Below are 25361 nucleotides of genomic sequence, written 5' to 3'. Positions count from 1 at the left end.
TTTTTCGCTCTAGAAAGCAAATCAGGTTAACTCCAGTTGCAGAGAACCTTGCAATAAGAAGTCTCCAAATGAAGCTGAACTGAAGATAGAAGCACCATCTGAGAAACAAATTCAATTATACATAAGTAAGGCTAGAGACTCAGCAGCAATGGGTCCAGATAAAAGATCTTCAAAGCAATCCAGAAGGATGGAGCACGTTTTTAGCTCCTCTTATTTTCTACTGTTATGATGCTGGCTATATTCCAAGCTCATTGACAGTAAGGATCCTCATTCCACTTCTAAAAAAAGGCTCCCACCTATCTCCCAATAATTATTTTCAAATTGCACTCTTAGGTGCAACTGGGAAAATGTTCACGGAAAGCGTCCTAGATCACTTAAGAGACTGGGCCTTCACTAAAGGTGCGATTCCTATGGTCCAAGCAGGTTTTCGGCCAAAACATTCTGTGACTATGGCACTCTTACAAACAATTATCGGTAGGTATGTAATGAGCAAGTCACAGGTGGTCTATAGTGTATTTGGAGACTATTCAACAGCCTTCAACAGGGAAGACAGTCCACTCCTGTGGAGAAATTGAATGAAAGTGGGAATCCCAGAAGCTCCCTTGAGGCTCATTGCCACCCTACATACATCAACTAGGTGTAGAGTTCAGATGGGGGGGCAAGGGATATACTCATAAGATACCCACTCAGAACGGCCTGAAGGTGGGGTATTTACTAGCCTTCTATTTTTTTCCCTTTTTCTAAGTGATCTACCAGACTGTTTTTTTTAAAATAAACTACTCCCCTTCTAACATAGCTTCACACAACATACACATCCTAATGTATGCAGACGATGTGGTCATTTTTGACCTTACACCTATCGGTTTACATTGTAACATAGACGCTCTTTTCAGATATACTAAAGAAAATCTTTTAAAAGTAAATATTTCCAAAACAAAAGTGCCACAGTTTAGGGGGTGGAAACGTCATACCCATTTCGACTGGAAATTGGGTGGGAGACCTGTAAAAGTAGCAAAAGTGTATACCTACCTGTGGATAGTATTCTCACAGACCTTTGAAACCACGTCCCATTTGCAGTATATGGAAGTTAATGCTGCAGCTCATTTAAGCGCCCTAAAGAAATGTTACTCTTCCTCTAGAAAGAGACATTTACATTCCCTAAGCTAAGCAATGTGTCGTAAAAACTATATGCTTTAGATATAATCTATTGACTATCAATGACCTGATCGCTTTAATTAGATCACCTCCAAATGAATTTGTCTGCTACAATTTGTTTAAGTTTTTTAAATCTCTTTAAAAAGAAATAGTGTATACAGCCTGTTATATTTATAACAAAGTATTGTTTTTGTATTCATTTTAAATTGTTGATCTCTGAAAAGATCTAAATCAATAATCAATCACAGCATTTCAATCAATCAATCAATCAATCAATAAAGTGAATTGAATTGAGCAACTAAGATTGCATGCACAAGATATGATTACTCTATATATATATATATATATAGGCCAACAGACTAATTTAGGACAATTACTATCATTGTACTTAGATGATGTATTATAGTATGAGTGTGTGACTGTGTGGATAATCGTTTGTTGTCTTTGTATTCCACTGTCTTGTTGTGACCAATCCATTATATTCTGTATGTCAGAATTTTTAAAGAGATAATGAACAAATAATAAAAAATATATAAATTGTAAGTCTTAGTCTGCAGGCCTATATATAGAGTAAACATATATTATGCATGCATTCTTAGTTGCTCAGGGTTGTCCTCACAACAGCAAAACACTAGTACATTCAACGTTCCCTTTCCTACAGCTGCCAACCAAGTTTCAAGTTTCTTGGACACATTTGAGATGCTGTAGGCGGGAGACCGTAAAACCATGACAATTATTATGGCTTCTTTGTACAGTCTGTAATCTAAGGGTGACATCTCTTGCAGGAGCTCAGAATGATGCAGGTCTGTTCAGCCAATCGGCCAAAAAACTACAAACCGGCAGAAGACAAATTCAAGTAAGGCTGAAGAACAGCACGTCAGGTGAGAGATGCAACATGGCGCCCTGTGAAACAGCCCAGGATGCGTGCGAAATGTGATTGCATTTATTGTTAGGCCTCCAATGTGCACCCATAAAGCGTGAAAATATATGAAAGAAGGACATTCGTTAACTTTTAATATCATTGATAAAGAATTGAACAAATCCTGAGATGAGTATTAATACCACTAGTGGATCAATCCATGAGTATTTGAATCAATCTGTAGACATACTCATTCCTAATGCCATATTTTATCAAATGGCATGGTAGACAACTCTTAATCAATGTGCTCTAGCTAACTATTTCTAGATGGAAAAGGGTTAATCTATTTATGTCTTTGGTGTGGTTTAGGCATTAAGGCGCTGTACAGGAGTTACGTCAGCAGTAAAAGAATATAGCTTTATAGCCTGCTGCTGCAGGGTGTAGGCCATTTGGGCCGACTCCACAATTATTAGTGGAGAACCAATAGCGAGAGAGTGGGACTTTGATGGTCGGTGCAGCCGGCTGTGCCAGGCTATGCATCTATTACAATATTCCACCACGAGAGAGTGGACTGAGGTTCTCTGTAGCTTCTCTCTCATTTCACAGCTCCTGCTCTCCATGACTGAGAGTTACTGTCACTTACGCAGGCCCAGCAGTAACTGACAAACGTGCAGCAGCAGCTGAGAAAGGAGGGGGGCTCTCCAGAGGTCAATCTGTTGGGAACAGCATTCCCAATTTATTTCTTACATTTTACCTAAACAGTTCACAAAGTTTTTTTAGTTTTTTTAAAACTGCTCCTGATCGGTTAATGTGGACCTTGACTTGCCTCAGGCCTGAAGGGAAGTAGGGGGATCACCTGTACTGTGAAGCAAGAGTTAAGACAGAAAGTTAAAGAAGCCTTGTCTCTGTGGTGCTTGCTACGTGAAAATAATTCATGTAAATGTGAGTGATAAGTTAATCAGCAAATTGAAAGGCTTCTTGGGAGCCTACTACAGACTTTAATTGATAGAATCATTTGAAGCTTCATGGGTATTCTTTTTGAAAGGTACTCTAAGAGGGCTTATCAATACACAGATTACCATGGATACTATCCGTGGTAGGGAACTAGAGTCTGTGGAGCCTCATGGGTGAGCTGGCCTCCAATCACAACCGTTTAACACAACTGAACCACCCGAGAATCTATTTAAACCAATGCTACACCTTACACTAGCCTACATCTGGCTATACACAAAAATGTGACAGGATGTTCTCACACACCACCAGGTGTTACGCTTCATCATAGGACTCCGCAAGCTCTTCAAAATCCTGGTTTGATGAAGGACGGGTCTACACCTGAGGATCAGGGAGGCACTTCTAACTAAGAATGGACCAGTGGCATAGTATAATTAAAATACAATGTGATATGCTTAACTGACCTTTATTTTAAATGTAGTACCACTTGGTTTTAAAAACCAACGTGGAGAAATAGGGAACTAGTACCCCATCACCACGCCAACCATCAACCTGTTTCTGCCTGTTGGCCTATGCTAGTCTGTGGCGTTCTTCAGGACAAAAAAACGGGGCCCCGCGTAGCACACAGCCCTGTGCATGCCACTATCAGTATATGACCTTTGTTGACCCTCTCAAACCTTAGGTCCCTAAGTACCCCAACTTTGGGTCATCTGGGCCCCATAGAGGAAAGGCTCAGGAGTTGTCTCATGGTCAAGGTTGGAAACAGAAGGTATGGAGGATGTAAAGAGAGTTGAAGACAATGCCCTTTCGCCAACTGATCAGTGGAAACCAGAGAGGAGGCTAATTCGGGGCACTCAGTATTACCACCACCATCTCACTCCCAATCTTTTGTGAGACCTTCAGATGAGAGATATTGGGGGCAATGCAAAAGTCCTGGCACCAAAATACCAGGCGTATCAGAGGAGTTGTCTGCCAACCTTTAACCCAGATAACATCACAGAATTCAGGAGCACAAAGGGCTGCTGCACCTGGCTGCCCCCATTTGACTGATGCTCCTGTCTCTGTCAGAATATTACTTGATATCAGAAAGTGATCACCAGGTTATGCTGTAGTTTACCAGATGGATACACCATTCGGTAACATATGGTGATTTATTTACTGGTTACTCCTAAGAACCCAAAGTTGTAAGCCAATCACAATGCTAAGATAGTTTGTGATGCATACATTTAATCCGCAGTTTTATGACTTAAGAAAAACTATTTATAAAAAGTATTATTATTGCAACTCATTCATGGGATATGTCACTAAAGGTTGAGAATGCTGGAAATTTCTAAGACTAAACTCTTACTCCACACTCGCTGTTTTCACACAAGCTTCTGAATATACTGCTGCGTTCTCATGCTAATTTATTTTAATTTATTTTGAAACTGATACAATTTAAATAATTGTATTTGGTATAGTTGTTACCTTTGTAAGGGAATACAGTGTGTAACTAAACGTAATACAGTGACAATGGACTGAGACTTGAGAACTTTGCATTGCCTGGTGGCGCTCTGGATTTCTCCTCGTTGGTCTAATACGTGGTCACGTTTGTTGTACGCTCCGTTTTCTTTCTTAGAGCCCTGGGAGTGGACGAACTGGTTCAATGTCGACCACCCTGGTGGCAATGGAGACTACGAACGCCTGGACGCGATTCGGTTTTACTACCGGGACAAAGTGTGCAAGGCGCCGATTAGGGTCGAAGCCAGGACGGCTGACTGGATCCCAGCGGAGAAGACGGGGGAAGTGGTGCACGCCAGCCTGGCCCGGGGCTTCTGGTGCATCAACAAGGAGCAGGTGGCTGGCAGGAACTGCTCCAACTACGCTGTCCGCTTCCTGTGCCCTAAAGGTGAGTGCCAAGCTGATTCATGAGGGTTTCAAAAGCCTTTACTGCCATGACAGTCAATCAGATTAGTATGGCCAGGGCCGGACTTGCCGTAGTGGGCACCGGGTGTTTTTCCGGTGGGCCAGAAGGGTGGGTGCCGGTTTTTGAGTGGCGGGGGCCTTTTCTTTTACTGGGGCTGGTTTTGCAGCAGTACTGCAATATCAGCCCCCTACAACAAAAGTAGTAGCAGTGCTTCTCAATAGAACCCTTGCCCCAGGCTGGTCTAACTGAATTGCCTGGGCTTGTTTTTGTTCCCAGTCCGGCCCTGGGAATGGCTCAGAAACGGATTGGCCTGCTTGGAATATAGAAGAATGCTGACAGGCCAGTGGCCGCTGGTCAGTATGGCTGGAGCAGAGGTCAATGTATGTGTCCGTTTAAGTCCTCTAATACCACGGGCTATGTATTAACTTACCACTTCTGATGCACTAGAATTCTACTACACATAAATTGTGGCAATTCCATGGAATAGTTCCACTGCAGACACTCTGAAGGCATGCAGCAGGGGCATTAGAATCACACCAGAGATGCACAGTTTCACTGCACTTCTAATACACCTGCTACAATCACACTTTATAGGTTTCTAAATAGCGCTGCAGTTTGACTGTTGTTGTACTCTGACGTGCTTATTTAGAAGTCCTTTGCGCCACCGGTGCATCACTCTTTTTGACGCATCAGCGTGACTTTTCATGGCCTTGTGAATATGGGTCTCTTGCACCTATTACTCTGTGTGAAAGGGGCGTTTGTTGGGTGTTGCTGCAGGTGTTCCCACGCAACATCCATAGAGCCTGACACATTCCTAGATTTACAACATGTAGCAGAACTGGGAATCGTCAGAATCCTATGCTTCCCAAGTGGAGACATAGGAATGGCACGAGGAGAAATACTTTCATTTCTCCTTGTTTTTTCCTCTTTATATGCATGCTGCATTCTGCAGAATGCATAGAAAGGAAAATGCAATTACTTATTGTTTTTGGGCAGGAAAGTGTTCCTTCCTGTCCAAAAACAATCATCCTCACAGCGCAGGCACACTTGCAAAATGGTGCAAGGGTGCCTACGCTGGCGAATGACAGCCAATGATGTGCTAGCACAGGGGAAAGCACAGGGATGCATTGTATTGTTGTTAATACAAGACATCCCTGTGCTTTGAAAATCACACAGCACGGTTCAGCTAAATGGCTTGCGGCACTGAGCTGCGCCATTTTCCTGTAGATGAGGCTGTAAATAAGCTAGAATCATACAGTGGTGCACCTCAGAGTCCCTGCATTTCTCGCGTGCCTGTACTGGAATCACAGCTCAAGTGCAATGGAATAATACAGTACGGCAGATTTTTTGGCAAGGTAAGGAAAATAAAGTGTTATCACCTGAGGAATGCAGTGGGACAGTAGCCACCACACATGTTGTAATGTTCCTTTCAGGGCACAAGTCCTAAAAAGGAAGTGGGGGGATTAATCAAGTTAGACAGTATGCAAGTCACACCATGGAGAATGCCATCACAGCGCATGACATCACGATGCATGACATCACACATGACCTCACTGGAAGTGATATCACAAGAAGTGACATCAGATCTTAAGACCTCACACATGTTTTACAGGTATATCATGAGTCCATAAGCACATTATGAGATTTAACAATTGAACTTCTTGGCAAGGAGGACGGTGTCTTCCCTGTGTAAATATTTGGTGGACTCCGTGAACCTGCGTGTACCCCCGACTTGTGCCCTGGCTCCTTTATTGAGTGTATAATTGTAGGCCGTCCCTTCACACCCCACTTCCTTTTGCTCGAGATCCCAGCCCTAATGTTACTGTATTTCAGGTTCAGTGCCTGCGGACACGAAAGCGGACTGGGGTCCGTGGTCCTCGTGGAGCGAGTGTCCAGTAAAGTGTGGTGAAGCTGGTGTCCAAACCCGCACCAGGACCTGCCTGGCAGGAAGTCAGCTGGAGGCCCATTGCACTGGTCCAAGCGTGGAGGGTCGTCTCTGCGAGGGAGTCTCCTGTCAAGCAGGTACTGCGCTCTCACCAGGAGAAACCACACAGTGCTGTGGCTGCCCTCAGACAAAAAGTATATAATGTTTTACAGGTTTGTGCCTGCATTGAGGCGATGCCCTGCTGCACGGCATTCTTCCCCGTGATTTAGGGTTAATGTAGTCCTTTAATTTCAAACTCATTATCATTTAATCTCCATTCGACCAATCTTACACAGAGTTTTTCCTTCAAGCTGAGCAAACGATCATGACTTTAATATAAAAGTGCAGATTTCAACGTATGTGAATATAACCTGTAAATTGGTTTGGCAGCTTAGTGTCTAGTATGAGATGCATAAACTGTGCACACTCTTGCCATCTAGCGGTTCTGTCAGAGAAGTATGCTTCTTTTTTTATCTAAAGTTTGAATATGTGGGAGTAGATCTTGAGTCTCTGCTTGTGATGAGATTCCCCACTAGAGGTCACTTTTCCCACCTCCAATAAGAGGTGCATGTGCAAATTTGAGCCCTACAAAAAATAATTTCAACTTAAAGCAGCCTTGGCTTGGGAACTGAAGCTATTGAACCTATTACTTACTGGTAATCTTCATTACTCTGAATCAAGCACTCCTCTTTTCAGTCATAACTATTGAGGTGGATCTGTCCCAGACAGCCCTCTTACACACCACTTCAATTTCAACCATAATCCCCCTACTATTTCGCACTTCCCAATAAGACTATGCCCTCCCACTGACCCAGCCTACTCTCACAAGCAAAACTTTTGTGATGTCTTATACAGGAAGGATGGAGGGTGGGGATACTGACTAGGGTGAGTAGCACTTGATTAATGACAGTTGCCGGTAAGTAAAAGGTTCATTACTTCCTCATCAACACTCTTCATTTTCTAGTCATTTATTTATCCAATTGTCTTTGTTTTTTACATGCATACAATGATTTTATTGCAGCTCACCTGTACCAAAGTGCAATAAGTCATCCTTATTAGCTGTAACCTGTGTGGCACAAAAGTGTTAGGCATGGGCCAAGTGGCTGCTCTACATATCTCCCGCAGGGAAACCCCAGCTATACTCTGCCCAGGAAGTGGAGACTGACTTGGCAAAGTGACCTTGTAAACTGTCTGGAACTACAATCCTGGCTAAAATATAAGTATGTGAGATAGCCTGCTTGACCCATCTACTCAGGGGTGCTGGTGTGACTTTCTTCCCCTTTTTAGCAGCACCGCAGCACAGACCAAGCATTAGAGGAACAAAAGTATTTTGTTCTTTGTAAATAGATCGCTAATGCCATTTTAATTTTTAGCAATGGAGGAACAATAGTTGCTGAATCATTCTCAAGTACTAGAAGCACAATTTCATGTGAACAATAAAATGTTTTTGGACCATAGGTCTATACTTAGAAACAGATCTCAAGATATTTACCATAAGGAATTTTAGATAAGGATAACTGATCACCAAAGAACCCATTTGCCTAATCTTTTAGCAATGTTATGGCCATCAAAAACGCACTTTTACTGAAAGCCATCAAATATCTCCTGCATCCAATGGTTCAAACTGTTTCTCTGGTAAATCCTTAAGTACAAAAGACAAATCCTAGTTAGCAGTTGGAGTATTAACTACTGCCTCTTCTAATCTGAAGTTCTTAAGAAGATGAAAGCTATCGGAATGACTTGGAATATTCCCAGATGCCTGTCTGAAACCTCTAATTGTCACCCATTGGGGAAAAAATAGAGGGGGGATAACCCCAATTAGAAAGCATGCATTAAAAACCATAAATATCAGGAACTGGTTGTATGACTTCACTTGAGAACTCTTATCTTGGCACCACATCTCAAAATGTCTCCAATGCCTTGAATAAGTTGTACGCATTGATGGCTTTCAACAGGCCTAAATGGAAGTTGCAACTTCCTGAGAGCAACCTATCTGCCTGAGGGATAGCCTTTCAGTTCCCATGCTGTGAGATACGGAGCGTTCAGCTGTCTCAAGGTCAAGGTTGGATACTGAAGGTAAGGAGGATGTAAAGGGAGTTGAAGAAAATGTCCTTTCACCAACTGATAGTGGAAACCACAGATGAGACTAATACGGGGGACTTTACCACCACCATCTCGCTCCGTATCATTTGTGAGACCTTAAGAAGGAGAGGTATTGGAGGTAATGCAAACAGTGTCCCTGGCAGCCATGGGATGAGCATCACATCCAATGGACAAATATTCTGTTGTGCCCAGAAGAGCATTGTTCAAAGAGGCCATGGCATTCCAAACGTTTCCACAATCGCCTGAAACTAATGAGGTAACTTAAGTGAAATAGAAATGATCTTGGAAGGTTGCAAATTTGCCTGTCTGCTTTAATGATCTCCACACCAAGGATATATGTTACTCTCAGAGTAAACAGGTGGTTTTCTGCCCATGAAAAGATCTCTTTAGCAGTTCTTGGCAGGGCCATGTTTCTTGCACCCCATGCACAAATAGGACTTTGCTACATGGTTGTCTGATCTGAATACAGCCATCAACTCCCTCAATTTGGAGGAGTGTAATAGCTCCGCTACAAACCATTCCCCATTCTCTTCCATCCCTTCAAGAGTTGCTCTTCACCCAAGTGAGCTTACATCTTATGTTACTACCAGAGGATTTGGATATTTGAAAATGTTTCCCTTTTTTAGGTTTGATTCCTCAAGCCTCTAGTGAAGGTGGGATATTATTTCCTCCAAAATTGGGATTAGTATCTTGTACTCCTGTGTCACCGGCAATAGTGATCCAACAGGTGATACGCTGTTGGTTGAAGGTGGTGACTTGCCTAAGGAACCACTGATGTTGTTGCCGACATTAGATCCTGGATCTGGATCTATCACCTTCCATAAGGATAGTATTTTTTAACACTTCATTCTGTAAAGATTGAATTTTGATTTCTGGAAGGAATATTTGCTTCTTCTAGGTGTTTTTGGGTGTGCCAATTAATGTTTTCTTCAGCTCCATTAGAAGATTGGACATCTGAAACATTATGGTGAACTACATGTTCTAGGCAGAAATATACTCCCATCACAATGGACTCCACCTGCAAAAAAGAAGAGTCGGTCATCAAGGTATGGAAATAAGTGTATACCCTGAACTTGCAGGGATGCCACAATTGGTGCCAGTACCTTGGTAAACACACCTGGTGATGATGCCAGTCTGAAAGGGAACACTCTGTACTGAACTAGCTGCTCCTGTATCACAAATCTAAGATATTGCTGACTATTCTCTCTTATAGGCACATGGAAATATGTCTCCTCTAAATCCAAGGTCGCAAGTAAGCCACCTTTGACAATATTGGAATTACCATCTTAAGTGTCAACATCCTGAAGGAAGTGTAACTGACAAATTTGTTGAGCCATTTTAGGCCCAGAATTGGCCACTACTTTCTCCCTGGTTTTCAGTACCAAATATATTATTGAATGTACACCACATCTTCTCTACCAATGCACTACCAGGACTATGGCACCCTTCTGTAACAGAGTTGGCAGTCCTAAAATGATAGCTTTTTTTTTGGTTGGAATTCTGGGAATCGGAGTGGAGCAGAAGTGACGGTCTCGAGGGTGACCTGAAAACTCTGTGACATACCCATTTTGTATGTTATCTAGAACCCATTGGTATTTTTTCATGCAGTACCCATCCGGATAATACTTTTAGTGAGGATAATTTGTTTGCTAATTATCAGACTTTGGTTCGGATTTGGAGAAGAAGGGCAGCCCTGACCTCACACCCTGCCTCGAAAGGGAAATTCCTTGTCCTGTAGTATTTGAAAAGGCAAAATATTTTATTTATGTAGGGGCTCAGAATGGATAAAGCATTTTCCTCTCTTCAGCTGACTTCTTCACTATTTTATCAAGTTGTGCATCAAACTATTTATCACATTTTAACAGGAGAAGGTGAATTAATGATCACTGTGATTTCTCCACCTTCAAGAGCTTCAGCTGCATTATCATCCTGCCGGCTACTGATGCTCCAGTTGACATTGTGGCTGTTCATAAAGAGTCATAAGTGGTGTCACACCGAAACTGGGTTCAAAGTTCCACCTTATCCAGAACTTCAGTGGGATTTTTCCTTTCCTATAAACAATCAAATAACCCTTGAAATTCTTAACATCGCTTTTGAGGCATATGCGGAATATATGCGGGCTCTCAGAGCAAAATGTGTTGTTGAATATCCCCTTTTAAAAGCACTTTCGTGCTTCCTGTCCATCATAATTCTCCTCATCTGGCTGGGGTTTGTTACTTCTCTTATATGCGCTGTAACCTTCAATAACTGCCTCCCAGGGATGTATTTTACTTTTGGACTACTATCCAGATCTTCATCTGCATACATACATTGTCTATCATCAGGAGGTTGCACCATTGCTGTATTCACCACTTCTTTAATCAGAGATTCCAGCACTGATCTTGTCATCAAAACCACTGCTTCCCTTTTGGGAGCTCTTTCTATGCTCTATGTCACCAGGAACTAAATCAATTATTGGGCAAGCAGGCACAGAATAACCAGACAAAGTAAGAGCATAAGGCCACTTTGTTAGGACCAGAACACAGACTGTGAAATTATTAATTTTACAAACATTTTATCAAAACCCCTCCTCACTAATACAATCATTTTCCTGATCCTCCCCACCCTTAAACCTCCCCCAACAGTAAACGGTCCCCAAGCCATCATCCAAACATTCAATCCTCGCGATCTCCTTTCCTTTTATTCGCTTTACTTCACACGTGACCCAACATCGCTCCCATGTATTCTCTCTGCCATAACTACCCTGCAAGGCCCCAAACCCTTATGGCCTGTCAGAGCTCCTCCATTATTGAAAGCAGGAAGAAACCCTGACAGAGTGTTTCCTGTTCCTCCCCCCCCCCCACCTCCCCACGCTGTTCTTTCTTTCAGGACATCTGTCATAAAAACAAGTACTGGCTGTCACCACTCCAGCCTTCTTCATCCCACCTTCTCAAACAACAGCAAAATTGGCTGTCAACATAACAGCCTTTTCATCGCCCTACTCTTCATCGCCAACACCATGGCTAACCTTTCCCTGATTTCCAATAAGTATAATTCATTCCCCATAAAGGAGAGATGAACTCCATCTTGCCTAAAGAACATGGAATCTTCTTTCTTGATATCCTTGTGTCTTAGCCAACCTACTCCCATCGCCTTACAGAATCTCTCTATTCACCTTCCCACATGCTTTCTCAAATGCTGATAATTTCAAGGCCCCACACCAGAACTTTCTTGGTACCAATCCTGTACAGAAACCATGAGTACTCAACCACGACCTACCAATCAAATACAAATCCTTTTACATTTATTTTAGTAACCCCAAACCCACAACCAAAATATCTGGACATGGTTCTCTGACACCAAATCTGATAAACAGGGCAGCAATTGACCCTACTTCATAATAACCCTCCCGCACCATTCATTGTTTATTGCATCAAATCAAAAACCCAAATTGTATTCACAATGTTTTTTCTCTGCTTGCTTTGCTGCCCACTTAATGAATGAATGACCCACAATCCAAATTGAAAACGCCACCAGGGTCGGTCCACCACACAACTTAGAATAAAAGAAAAGCATTAAAAACAGTAAACTTACAAGTTATCCAAATTGCTGTTGTAACTTAAGCAGCAATCCGAAGACTATCTGCCTAATTTTCTCACCTCCCGTTGTGAAAGCCCCAACCTGGTGGACTTTTACGCCGCACTGATCCTGAAAGAATGGGTACCAAAATATTATGGAATTTTCTCAGTCTGCACCCCTCTGCATGCAGAAAGACTAGTTCACCATTTGCCCCCCGTGCTGCCATAAAATCCTGCCAGGCCTCCACCAGGCACATGGTCCCCAATCCTGTAGAACAATATCCGTGTCTCTTTACCAGCCTGATCCATTTTGGAATTTACCAGAAACATTCTCACTGAATTTTCAGACGAATTTAATTTTCTCAACTCTTAGGCCTCCTTCCTTGCCTCTACCTAGTAGCTCCAAAATCCTAAAAGCTCAAAAAAATAAGCAAGACATGCATAACCTGAACAATAAACTTTCAAGAGGGTAATAACAAAACCTTGAAAGTCCTTTAACCAACAACACCAGCTTTTTCATGGACACTGGTTTGCTCCTAAACTGACCTCTCTTGAATTCTTTAGACCATCCTGTTAAAGTTTTATTACCCATCTCACCTGCTAAGGGTTCATACCCCAGGATTTATTTTTCATAAATGAATATTCCTGCTAGTTTTCCTGGTATTGTGGTGGCTAACACTCTTCTGTCAATGTTACCCATAATGAACCTCACCATGTCCTCTTGCCTCTCTGCATCTTGGTTCCTGCAGATTGCACCATTTACCAAAACTTCTTTCAACGCATGCCTGGAATTTTCCACCAATTCAATCATTGTCAATCTGCTACCTCCTAAACCTCCTTTGGTTTTCTGCAAATCTTCTCTGGACACCAAACCACGGAATCTCTGCCACTGTGATCGAGACAAAGTGTCTGTGGTGTGATTGTCGACGCCTGACACTTGTTTGCCTCTAAAGACAATGTTATACATTAAGCAGCCCAACATATATCTCGCAGTAGCTTCAACTGCATTTTGTCCTTTGCTTTTTTGTTTTTGGGCCATTCGCCAAATCTACCACTGTTCTATTGTCCACACGAAAAGTCACTGTTTAATTTGGCAAAGCATGTCCACAAACTGCTAGCACCACCTGCAAAGGGAAGAACTAAAAACTTAGTGATGCTTCTACCCTTTCTTTTTCCATTTCAGAGGCCACTATTCTGCACACCACCAATCCTCCCAGAAAAGACCAAAAACTTCTGATTCTGCTGCATCTGAGTAGATTTGAACCAATCATACCCAGTCATCATCCACTGACCGCGTTATGACACCACTAAAACCTTTCATAAACATCAGCCAGACATCAAAATCGCGCACCTGAAATCTGAACTTTATGACGTGGCAAGGCCAAGTCTACTGCAAAATGCCCTGTCTGCTGTCACCTAAATGCAAAGTTGAGATGATTCAGCAATTGTTGAAGCTGACCGAGTTGGAGTTTGTGAGCTTTAATGGCATTCTCCATGCAATGCCATTATTCCTTGCCCTTTCTGACAAGGCAACCTAGCTCCCATCCTGATGGTATCCGTTTCTATGTCAAAAAAGACTGAACAGATACTTGGTCCATCAGTCTTCTCTGGTGCCAAAGGAACTCCCATCTCATCTGCCAAATTCTGAAAGCTCAGCAATGAGGCTCAGCATGCATTATTACCACTTGCACCAACAAACAAAAAGTTGTCCAAAGAATGTCCTGAAGGTTTCAAATACATTGCAAGATACAGCACAGCCCATTTGCAGCACTTTATTCACATATAACTACTTCTCAAATTGAATGCCCAAGAGAGAAAAATCGCTTGGGTGATCACGGAGAAAGCGAAGCACAAACCTTAAATTGCATTTTGCCATTTTGCCAGTTCGGCACCAGGGCCCACCTTACACACTCAGGCCAAAGCTTCGTCCAGTGAGGCAAATTGTACTGCTGTATCCTCCCGAGCAATTAAAATCATTGACAGATGACCCTTCATGCCAAGACAAATGATGAATCAACCAGAATTCGCCTGCATTTTTCTTAGATACAAACCCCAAATGGGAAACCATCAAGTCTGGCAATGGCCATGATGTAAATGGGCCTGCCATCCTCCCTTTCATGACGTCCTTTTTTAGCTTCTGTCTCACTCTTTGTGGGGGTTCCTTAGCAGACTTCATATTTTCAGCAAACCTTCTAAGTCAGGGACCTTGATATTGTAGCAGAAAACCTGTCTCAAACCCCCATTTCAAAATCAGTGCTTCTTCTCTATTGATTTAAAACAACAGCAACGGATTCAAGATCTCAATGTTAATTGGTGTAAAAGCCCTTGATCCCAGGTGGATAGGATTCCCTGCCTTGTCCACTGCTGCTGAAATTTGCCTGCTGCCTGAAACATTGTAAGACTGCATGCCACATTTGGTACACTTGTGCTTATATTTGCATGGGTTCTTGGGCAAAAGCCTCTGCTGAAGCTCCAGCACGCCCCTGGATTTAAATTTAGACCTCTGCCCCAGTTTCCCACTCGTCCCGAGGTAGGTCACCCCTGAAAGGTCCAATACTTACTGCTAAACTACTTGCTGTGTGTAATGTGGGAGGTGGTCTTTGTAGATACATCCATTAGATCCATAGCTCATTATCTACCTCCCCCCATGGCTTGTCTGGTTTTAGAACAATCCTTGCCCTGAATTCTTCATCATAATGCAGCCAGGCAAACTCCCGAAAAGCCATGTGTGCTTCTGCGAATCGTGGCTAAATATTTGAATATTGACACTGATCTCTCTGGAAATTTCTTACAATAGACGCTGGCAAAAATTAGGAAAGCCGACGTTTGTGTGTCAATTGTCTAAGGCACCCATGGTGTCTTAGCCAATTCCCACTCTTCTTCCATGGACCCCTCCTTTGAATGTAATTCTCTGTGTAGTAATTTAAATACATCCACAAATTACCCTTTCCAAATTTGTTCTTTTGTCACATTAGATGAATCCGCCCCCGCAGGCATTGACTCTCTGTTGTATTTCTCTTTCTCCGTCCGCACCGAGCCTGACATACAATGGCATTCCTGGTAGAATTCCTAGGGGATTCTAGTTGGAATACCAGACGGAGAACACTGTTGCCGACCGCTGGCTGGCAGCTCCCTCCTTGGTTACTGCACCGTTACCTGAAAGTAAATAAATGTCCTTATTTCGCTTACATGGTTAATATCGACTTTTCACTGGCGACAATGAGACTACGCAGCAGCAGGTAGGAGAGCATACGGGCAGAGCCAGCAATGTCGGAGCTGTTTAGCAGTAAGTCAGCAGTGTCAGAGTTATTTAGCGGCTGCGGTGGCGGTGATTCCTTCTTATTGTATTTGTTGAAGCAGTATTCAAAGGGAATAGCTATATATATTGCAGAATTTGGGGGTCTACAGCAATGGTACGGCCATAACTCGTGAGCGAGCTTGCTCCATGGTGAAGTGCCTCGTTGAGGCCGTGTCGCTGATAGATGAGTCACCTAGCAACGGCTGCAAAATAAACAGGTGCAGTTGTGCTTTGGCAAAGCAATGCAGCACCTGATGTGCCCTGGGCACTGAATGATAATAAAAGTGAACAAGAAACTTGATGGCATTGGGTGTAACCCAGCAACCCCTACTGCGCTGCTGGCAAACAATGTGCCAAAAAACACTGAAGCCTATGGCTAATGCCAATTAAAGAACGAATTCACCACAGCAAATATAAATAAGGGAAACTCATAATTAACCTACTGGAGACACACTCACTCTAGAGAAACAGGTTAATTAAAGGAAAAAATATATAAATATATATAAATTAAATAAATACTTATATATATTTTCTCCACATGAAAGAAATCTTGCACCAACAGTGTTTTTGAACTCACCTAGCAAGCCAGTTGTAGCATAGAAGGACTGGAAGGAAGGTTTCCAGATCTATGTAGAAGAAGTGGGAGGTGCTGTTTTTACTGCTTTGTGGAAATTATTTATGCTCAAGCACTGTCTGGAAACTGAAGGACAACGCATATTGAAACATCTTCCTCCATGGCCTGAAGAAGATGATGAGGATTCGGAAGGGGATTCATACGAGACAGCAGAGTTGTAATTGGATCACAATTTTGGAAAAAAGAAGCAATGAGGTAGTGGAGAGGTTTAACTTCTTGAAAAGAACTCAACAACCTAGTGTGTCAGTTTCATGGCTGCTCTATGATCAATAGTGTCCACTTGAAATTACAAGAGTTTCTAGATGACATGCTAAGGGAGCAACTCATGCAAAAACTGTCTGACAAGAGGATTCAGGAGAAGCTTTTGAATACGGAAGGGTTAACACTACAAAAGGCCAATGACATTGCCAAAACGACAGAGAACACCAAAGAAGGACCAAAAGAGATGGTGACAGGTTACTCCAAGAAAGTGGAAACATCTATGGAATCGCATGCAAAACGTCGGGAGAGAAAAATATGTAACAGTTTCCTCTAGAAGATATAACCAACTGAATGGAAAGAACACTATTTGTTACAAGTGTGGCTTGAAAGGTCATTTTGCTACTGACACATGTTGTCATAGAGTGGATCAAGTGTGCAGGAAATGTAAAATAAAGGGGCACTTTGCAAGAGTTTGTAAAGGGAGAGATAACTTGGCAATGAATAATCCAAGCATAAGGGATCTGTCAATAACTTGGATGAGGAGGAAGGCACAAAAGAGTTTCTGTTACATGTGGGGGAGGTCAGGAGCTCCAAACAGAAACTACCCATTTTGTAACATTATGATTGATGGAGTAGAAGTGCATCTTAAGGCTGACTCAGGGGCAGGTTACACGTTGATTGTAGAGGAGCAACTTGGCACGTTTCCAGGTCGCATGTTGTGTACTGCAGACATAGAATTGGTGGAAACACACCTAATGATCTGGTGGGGAATTTTGAAGAGTTATTGGAATTTTAGGGTATCAAAACGAACTCAAAAGTATACATTGCCAGAGAAGATTCCTGTTTTTTGGGATCTGCTAATCAAACTGGATCCCAACCATCCTGACCAGATTCTAGGTGCTAGGCCAGGTTAGAAGATAACAGACAAAAAGACGTGGGTTGAGAAATGTACAGAGGTCTTGGAGAAAGATTTGGGTTTACTAAAGGGGTTCGAGTATGAAATTGTTTCAAAGCATGAAGTGTGTCCCAGAGCACATAAGCAGCGAACTGTGCCTGTGGTGTTGAGAGAGCCTTTGTGGAATGAACTCAAAAGATTGTGTAAGGAAGGGATTATTGAAGAGATCAAAGACTCTGAATGGTTAGCCCCTGTGGTTTTGGCAAGGAAAGGAAATGGGGATCTACAGCTTTGTGTGGATCTCCGTGATCTCAAAAAAGCCATTTGGGTGGATCGTCACCCCTTGCCAAACATTGGTCGACCTTCAACGGGTTGAAAACATTTTCCACATTAAATTTATCGTCTAGGAATAAGGACCAACTGAGTTCATTCCTGGGTTTGGTCAAATACTATTCTCGTTTTGTCCAGATGTTCCCCGTCAGAACCAAAAACATGCGGCAGTGGATGGTACAGAATGTCAAGTTCAAGTGGAGTGAAGAATGCAAAATTGAGTTTATGCTGCTGAAAAAGTGTAAAGCTTTGGCCCTGGCTTTAAAACCTTTTGGCTTGCGCAATAAAAACATAATTTCTACTGATGCTAGTAGTGTTGGTTTGGGGGCAGTTTTAATGCAGTATGTGGATGGTAAAGAGGTGGCCATTGCATAAACTTCACAAGCTATAAGGGGGACAGAGCTATCATACTCCACAATTGAAAAATAAGGATTGGCTTGCCGGTGGGGAGTAAATCACTTCAGGACGTTTGAGTGGGATACAGATTTCATAATTCATAATGATCATTGCCCGTTGGTAGAGTTTTCACCAGAAAGGAGACGTGCCAAGATTCAACTAGAATTACATGTTGGGTTTTAAAAATGTTGGAGTTCACTTTCAGGATAAAGTATGTTAGTGGGAATAAGAATGTGGTGGCAGACTACCTGTCAAGAATACCAGTTGACAATCCTGGTGAGGTAGGTGAAAGTGAGGAGGAGTGGCTGGTAGCAGGGGTAACTGTACTCAGGTAGGGACGAATATCTAATGGAGAATGGGTAGAGGCGGTTAAGGAAGATGGCATATTACAGGAGGTCAAAGGTTACATGTCAGGAGGATGGTCAACGAAAGGGAGGGCATCAGATGGAGCGGAATCTTTCTGGTATGTGAGTGTGGGGTTAGCTGTAGTCAGGGAGGTGATTTTGAGAGGAGAATTATTAGTTGTGCTAGAAGCATTAAGGAGCCATATACTCAAGTTAGCGCATGAAGGTCATGTGGAAATATGGATTTTTCTGGTCAGTTATGTCCCCTATCTTGGACCCCAACGGTTCTATGTGCATGTCACAAGTACATGTATGTTCCCTCCAGTTCCAGTTATGAAGACGCAAATACATGTGCGTCCACCGTCAACATGTCCTCTGTCAGATCCGCCATGAATAGGCCGGATATTCCATTCCTAAGTACAAAAGGCCACCGGCTTTATATGGTTCACTTATGCCATTTTACAGTCCAGGCAAGTAGGCCCTGATTCTGTCATCAAAACTCTTCTTGCCTTCTGCCTCTGAAAGCTCCAGTCTGAGCCTGCCTCTGTGACCATGAACTTTGTCTCATTCTCTGCGCGGCTCACGAAGTCTGACATCAGCCTATTCTCTGCCAAGAACTGTATTTCACCTTCGAGTTATCTGCTTCCCCCTCAGCCGATGCATTCCTGCCTAGTAGTTTAAGTAAACATTCTTCCAGTTACCAAGCAAAGGGCCCGGCTTCTCTGCCCTCATGCAAGTAATTCATAGTCCTGTTACTATGGAAGATTCCTGCCCTCGCATTTAGTGTAGACACCTAGACGCTTGTACACGCACGCACAGTCAGTATAGAATAGATTCTGTCCGAGAGTCCTTCTTTATGGATAACATAGTTCTTTAAACATAGGATGTTAGATATGATTTGGGATTAGGTTGACTTGACCCCTCAGACTTCTTGTCTCCACATGTAGAGCTAAATGTCAAGTCCCCTTCACCCCCTAGTTACACGTCAATTACACGTCATACTGCTGCGCGCGCCTCTATGCCAAGTATTATCTTATAGATCCACCTATAGGTGACATCACAACCAATTATGTTCCTTTTTACTCCTTGTTCCACCCATTTTTTGTTACGCAGACAACTCGTCATTTTCCTTATCAATTGTTACGCCTATTGCATTCGCTTCATAGTAATATATGTACTATAAAAGTCATTTCATGTCAATAATGTATGTACTTCACTTCCTGAACCTCCGGGGTGATGGAACTTGAAGCATCCGATTATAATCGATTATTTGGAATAAAGCCCATTCCGAACCTCTAATACCACGGATTCTGCCTCTCATTTTATTGAGCTATTTTATTATGTTTCTGTATCAAATTCAGTCCCGGTAAAGGAAAATTATTTACCACATGAATGGCGCCCGAACAGGGACACTTTCTCATCTCACGCGCCGGCGGTGCGTTGCAGGCCCGGTCTCCTGCCACAGCTGGACGGACAATAACGCGTACCAGCAGGATTTCCTGTATCTCCCTCCGGTCAAGCGGGGGCGACTGAGACTGCGATCAACACCCAGACGAGGCGGTGAGAAGTGCGAAGTATCCCGACCAGAGCCTAGCTGAGAGAGCAAGATCCGAGGTACACAGAGACCCACCAGTCCGAAGTCAAGCCCAGTGTCCGTCGAGTCGAGTCGAGTCCAGTCCGGTTCAAGTTCAAGTTACTGAGGCCTTCCGTTTCCGAAGCTACCCGGTGAGTACCATTGCTGGGGAGGCATTTCTGACGTGCACATAGGTTGAGCCGGTCAAGACGGGTTTGGGTACACAAATCCGGTCTGCACTGTTTTAGCAGTGTATCTGTACTGTTTAGCAGTATATCAAGTATTCCGAAGTATCCAGTTATTGTCAAGAATTAAGCTTGGTGATTAGTTATGCAGACGATCATCATTGTTGTTTCAGTTAAAGGCTTAATGTTAAATGTTTAATGTGTTTAAAAACGTCCTGTATAGTGTGGTATGAATGACTGTTCATTATCGTGTTTATTGTATTAAGTCTGTTCAAATTCAAGTATCAGGTCAGTTGGTCAAAATCAAGTATAAGGTCAGTTCTCAATATGCCGCTCTTCTCGAAATTAAGACAGATCACTACCAGAAAAGGGGTTCTCGAAGAAGCCGTTCCTATTCCTCCTAGGGACACTCCAGGGCACTTCATGTATCACAAACATGGCTTAGACGCTATATTATTTCTTGATTTATGGGTAGACTACACCAAGGGATTACCAGAAAGTCAGAGGTGGCCCACAGCGGGAACCTGGGATGCAGAGTGCATCATGAAAGTAGAAGAAGAGTTATGGAAAAGGAAGGTCAGACAGTCACAGAAAGACGCCGTTGAGTTATGGCGTAAAGAATCTCATAGACGCACAGAAAAAGCACGTAGACAGGAAGAAAAGAATAAAGAAAGTTCAAATAAAGTTCGAGAGAATCTAATAATTGAGGAAGGTAGCCGAGTGAAATCAGAACAAGTAGACAGACAAAGAAATGCCCTTATGAATGGTATGTATCCCCTTCTGGCCGAAGGATTACCTAAGGCTACTCCAGAAATACCGAAAGACTTGCCACCCCCATTGTTCCCAATAAAGGTACATCCTAAGGGGCATCCTAGAACCGCAGAAGACGTTTTTCTTTCCTCATATTTAGATGACGCAGCTCCCGAGTATGCTAATTCCGCCCAACATAGACCGCATACCAGGGAGGTTCAACGCCAAGATCCAGTGCCCGTATCCCTACAGCAACAAATCGAGTCACAAGTTCCGGCAAGCACATCTGTTTCTGCATCCGCTCCTACAGCTACTTCTACAGCTATGTCCACACCTGTAGTTGCTGTGTCACGTTCGACGAATCCTTTCACGCCCGACACCCCAGATGGGGCTACGGGAGGTGCTAGCAACGTTTTTTCTACACCACCCAGAATAAATAAACTTACTTTTCAAGAGTCAGCACATCCACGTACACCGAAACTCATAAGTGCCCGTACGCTGAAGGAACTGCTTATAGATTGTAGATATGACCCTGTGCCCGGTAAAGAGGACGAAATGACCCTGGCATCATTGCGTATCAGACGAGCCGCAGTGTATTTAGGAAAGTTACCAGGAATGACTGAGCATCTAGATAAAATATATCATTTTGTCCAAACAGGGCGAGATCCAGAATGTATTAACAGAGCTATGGAATACCAGAAAGTAGAGATACAGGGGGAACTGTTACGTTTCCTCATAAACTGTGTGATCAGAAATCAAGACCGACCGGGGGTAGACCCGGAAGCAATGAAAATTCTTACAAGATGGAGCCAGAATATATCAGAAGGGAGACATGATAAACAAAATTGTATAATAGCCATGTGCCGAAAGATCCGTAAAGAAATAGAACGCCTACACGAAGAGAGATTAGAGGTAGACGAGTTCGAACAAAGCGAGGAAGAAGGGTCAGGACTGCCCACAGGACAGTCGGACACCATAGCCTATGTAGGTAGAGGAAGATCTTGTAATAGTAATAGATGTCTTACTGACTCGATACGTCCGATATGTCCAGATAATAACAGGAATTTCCAAATACCTATAATTAATATAAGGTCTAACGAGCACTCGTTCCAAACCGCCGACAAACTACTCCAAGAACGAAGGGGTTATCATTTTCTCGATTCTATGGATGAACAAGATTTAGCCAGGGCAGCTGTCCATTGGGTGGACAGTCCCGGAAAATATAGTGATGATACAGTAGTACGCACATTTTTGAATCTTACCCCAGATGAACAGAGGTTAGCTGGGATTTATATGATTCAACAACTCATTATACTATATCGGAGTCAGCATTCGGACCCTGGTCCCTTACCTGACATACTGACTGAATTACTTATGAATAAATGGAGAGGTTCAGGTACTAAATTAATTAAAGAAATTCTAGAATCAAGAAAGCAGTATATTCTTTTTGTATGTTCAGACCGTGTCTCATTGCCCGTCAAGGAAAGAACTACGTATCACATGGATAGACAGAATCCCTTACGAGAAGTGCACCCAATAAAAGGCGAGGACAACGAGTTCAAACGTGTATTTGTATATACGCCCATATCGAAAATAGAATTGTTACAAATGAAAAAAGTGGTACCCAGTCATGACAAAGATCCAGCGGGTTTTCACCGAGAAATTAAAGACATGTTACTCATGGGAGAGTATACCTATCCCGACATTATGACAATATTAAAGGTATTAATGCCTGCTGGTATTTATGAGAAACTCAAGGAAAAAGAGTGGGAGGTAGGAGACCAAAAGATAGAATGGTCAGTGTTAGAAGCAGAAGAAAAGGCCCGAACTGCAGGAGCAGGACTTGGGGATAAAACTAAAGCACTGCCAGGTTTATTAGTACAGGTACTGCCACGTTTATTAACTACGAAAAAGGAAGATTGGGGTACAATTTCAGCCTGTAAACAGAAGCAAGATGAAGACACTAGTGATTACTATGCCCGATTTGAAAAATGTTTTGGTATAAATAGTGGCATAAAAGCAAGTAGCGAATCATACCCACATCTGTTTGTAACAAAATTAGTAGAAAATGCCCTGCCACCAGTAAAGAATAGAGTATTAAAATTCGAGAGTACCTGGCAAGGTAACACTCCATCACAAATGTTACAAATGTTACAGTACCATCACAATAGAATAAGAGAGGAACAAGAACATGAACACAGACGCATGAAAGACACGAAAATGAAAATGCTAGTTTCCCAGACAGTTCCAGCTGAAGGACATAAAAAGGGTATGACACATTCCGATTCAGCAGGACCTGTAAAAGGGACATGCAATTATTGTAAAAAGCCAGGTCATTACGTACACGATTGTCCAGTTTTGAAACATAATATCAGCATAGGTAAAACACAAGAAAGATCACGGCCATTTAGACAAGAGCAGAATGAACAAGGAGCTCCGCAGCATGCCCAGGCCATGCCAGCCGCACAACAGCCAATACAGTTTGTGCCAGCTGCACCACCGTTGCCTGTTGCTGCCACACAGACAACAACACGACAAATGTATCAGACCGCACAGTATGAATATCCTGAGTATTAGCGTTACGCATGAACTAGCCTAGAGAGGGAAGTTGACTTACCCCTTATTGAAATCCCAGTAGACCAAGAAGGACCTTATGTACATAGTGAATTATTAGGCCAAGATAGAAAATTTCTACTCGATACAGGGGCAAGTCGAACAACTATAAAACGTAGTGAAGTTCCAGGGGCACCCCTCTCAAGCTCACAGAATATTTCCCTTGGTTTTTCAGGAAAACCTATTGTTAATGAAGTGTCACAACCTCTGCCACTTACGATAGGACCTCTGACCCGAACTACAGATTTATTGCTTACTAAATCATGTCCAGAAAACTTGCTAGGAATAAAAACGTTGAAAGCTCTAGGAGCCATAATATGTTGTTCTCCGGAAGGAGTAAGGTTGTTTTTACGTGATTTTAAAGGTCACTATGTGTCTAGAGACATGGATCCCCGACTACAGACATTACCTACACATCTATGGGCACAAGGCCCTACTGATGTTGGACGCATGAATATTACACCATATCAAGTCACATTAAAGGCAGGAGTGGTGCTACCACGAATGCGACAATACAGGTTACCACCAGATGCTGTAGTGGCTTTACTACAAATCATTGACGAGCTCATTGCCCAAGGAGTAGTCGTGGAAACGGACTCCAATGTATGTAATTCGCCGATAATTCCGATTCTTAAACGAACAGATCCTAAGGCCCCGCCAGTCTATCGATTGGTTATTGATCTGCGCGAGTTAAACAAATGCATTGTGCCACAATTCCCTGTGGTCCCCGATATCTCGTCATTACTGACAGCTATTGATTCCGAAGCGACATTCTTTACTGTAATCGATCTCAAGAATGCCTTTTTCAGCGTCCCAATAGATCCGGAAAGCCAATATTTATTCGGATTTAGTTTAAATGGACGTAGCTTTAAATTCTCACGCGCACCTCAAGGATTTACAGAAAGCCCCAGCATCTATAGCCAAGCACTGAAACGAGAACTAGATAGTATCCACATGCCAGTTAACACTGCTCTGCTCCAATACGTCGATGATTTGCTGATCACCGCAAGAAGCGAACCAGAATGTGAAAAAGCATCACTGACAGTTTTAAAATTTCTAGCCGAAAAGGGACACAAGGTGTCCCCTTCTAAGCTGCAATTCTGTGTCCAGCGAGTTGTTTATCTTGGACACTCGCTGTCCAAGGAGGGAAGGCAGCTTACACCAGACCGCATTCAGTTAATAGCTAACATGCCAATACCCAAGACACAAAAGGAGGTGCGGGCTTTCATAGGCCTCACTTCATACTGTAGACAGTGGATCCCGCAATATGCATTTCTAGCAAAACCACTCATTCAGTTGACAACCCAGGAGGCAGCCACATCGACTGTTCTCCCTTGGACTCAGGAACATACACAAGCTTTTGAAAGCCTAAAGAAAACTTTATGTCAAGCACCTGTTTTAGCAACGCCATGTTACAGAAAACAGTTTACACTCTTTGTTACAGAACGCGAAGGTACTGCCTTGTCAGTACTCACACAGGAACAAGCAGGAGCACACAAACCATGTGCTTATTTTTCTAGTACATTAGATCCCGTAGCTCAGGCTTTGCCTGCGTGCCTAAAATCAGTAGCAGCGACAGCTTTAGCAATCAGACAAAGCGATGCCATAGTGTTAGGACATCCATTGACAGTTCAAGTACCGCACGCAGTAGAAGTCCTTGTGAATAGAACGCAAACACAACACTTGA

General features: G+C 42.8%; 1 protein-coding gene across 1 annotated transcript in view; it reads left to right on the top strand.

The window, feature by feature from the left end:
- CILP (cartilage intermediate layer protein) overlaps positions 1–25361 on the top strand; it is a 141464-nt gene that overhangs the window by 80045 nt on the left and 36058 nt on the right. Inside the window, exons 3-5 of the mRNA XM_085644580.1 lie at positions 1941–2036; positions 4584–4853; positions 6705–6893. Of these exons, the coding sequence (XP_085500706.1) occupies positions 1941–2036; positions 4584–4853; positions 6705–6893 (555 nt within the window). The remainder of the gene's footprint in view (positions 1–1940; positions 2037–4583; positions 4854–6704; positions 6894–25361) is intronic.

This window comes from Triturus cristatus, chromosome 3_1, assembly GCF_964204655.1.
Source record: "Triturus cristatus chromosome 3_1, aTriCri1.1, whole genome shotgun sequence".
Classification (NCBI taxonomy): Eukaryota; Metazoa; Chordata; class Amphibia; order Caudata; family Salamandridae; genus Triturus; species Triturus cristatus.
The sequence above is the reverse complement of the archived record's forward strand: the minus strand, read 5'-3'. Positions and strand labels throughout refer to the sequence as shown.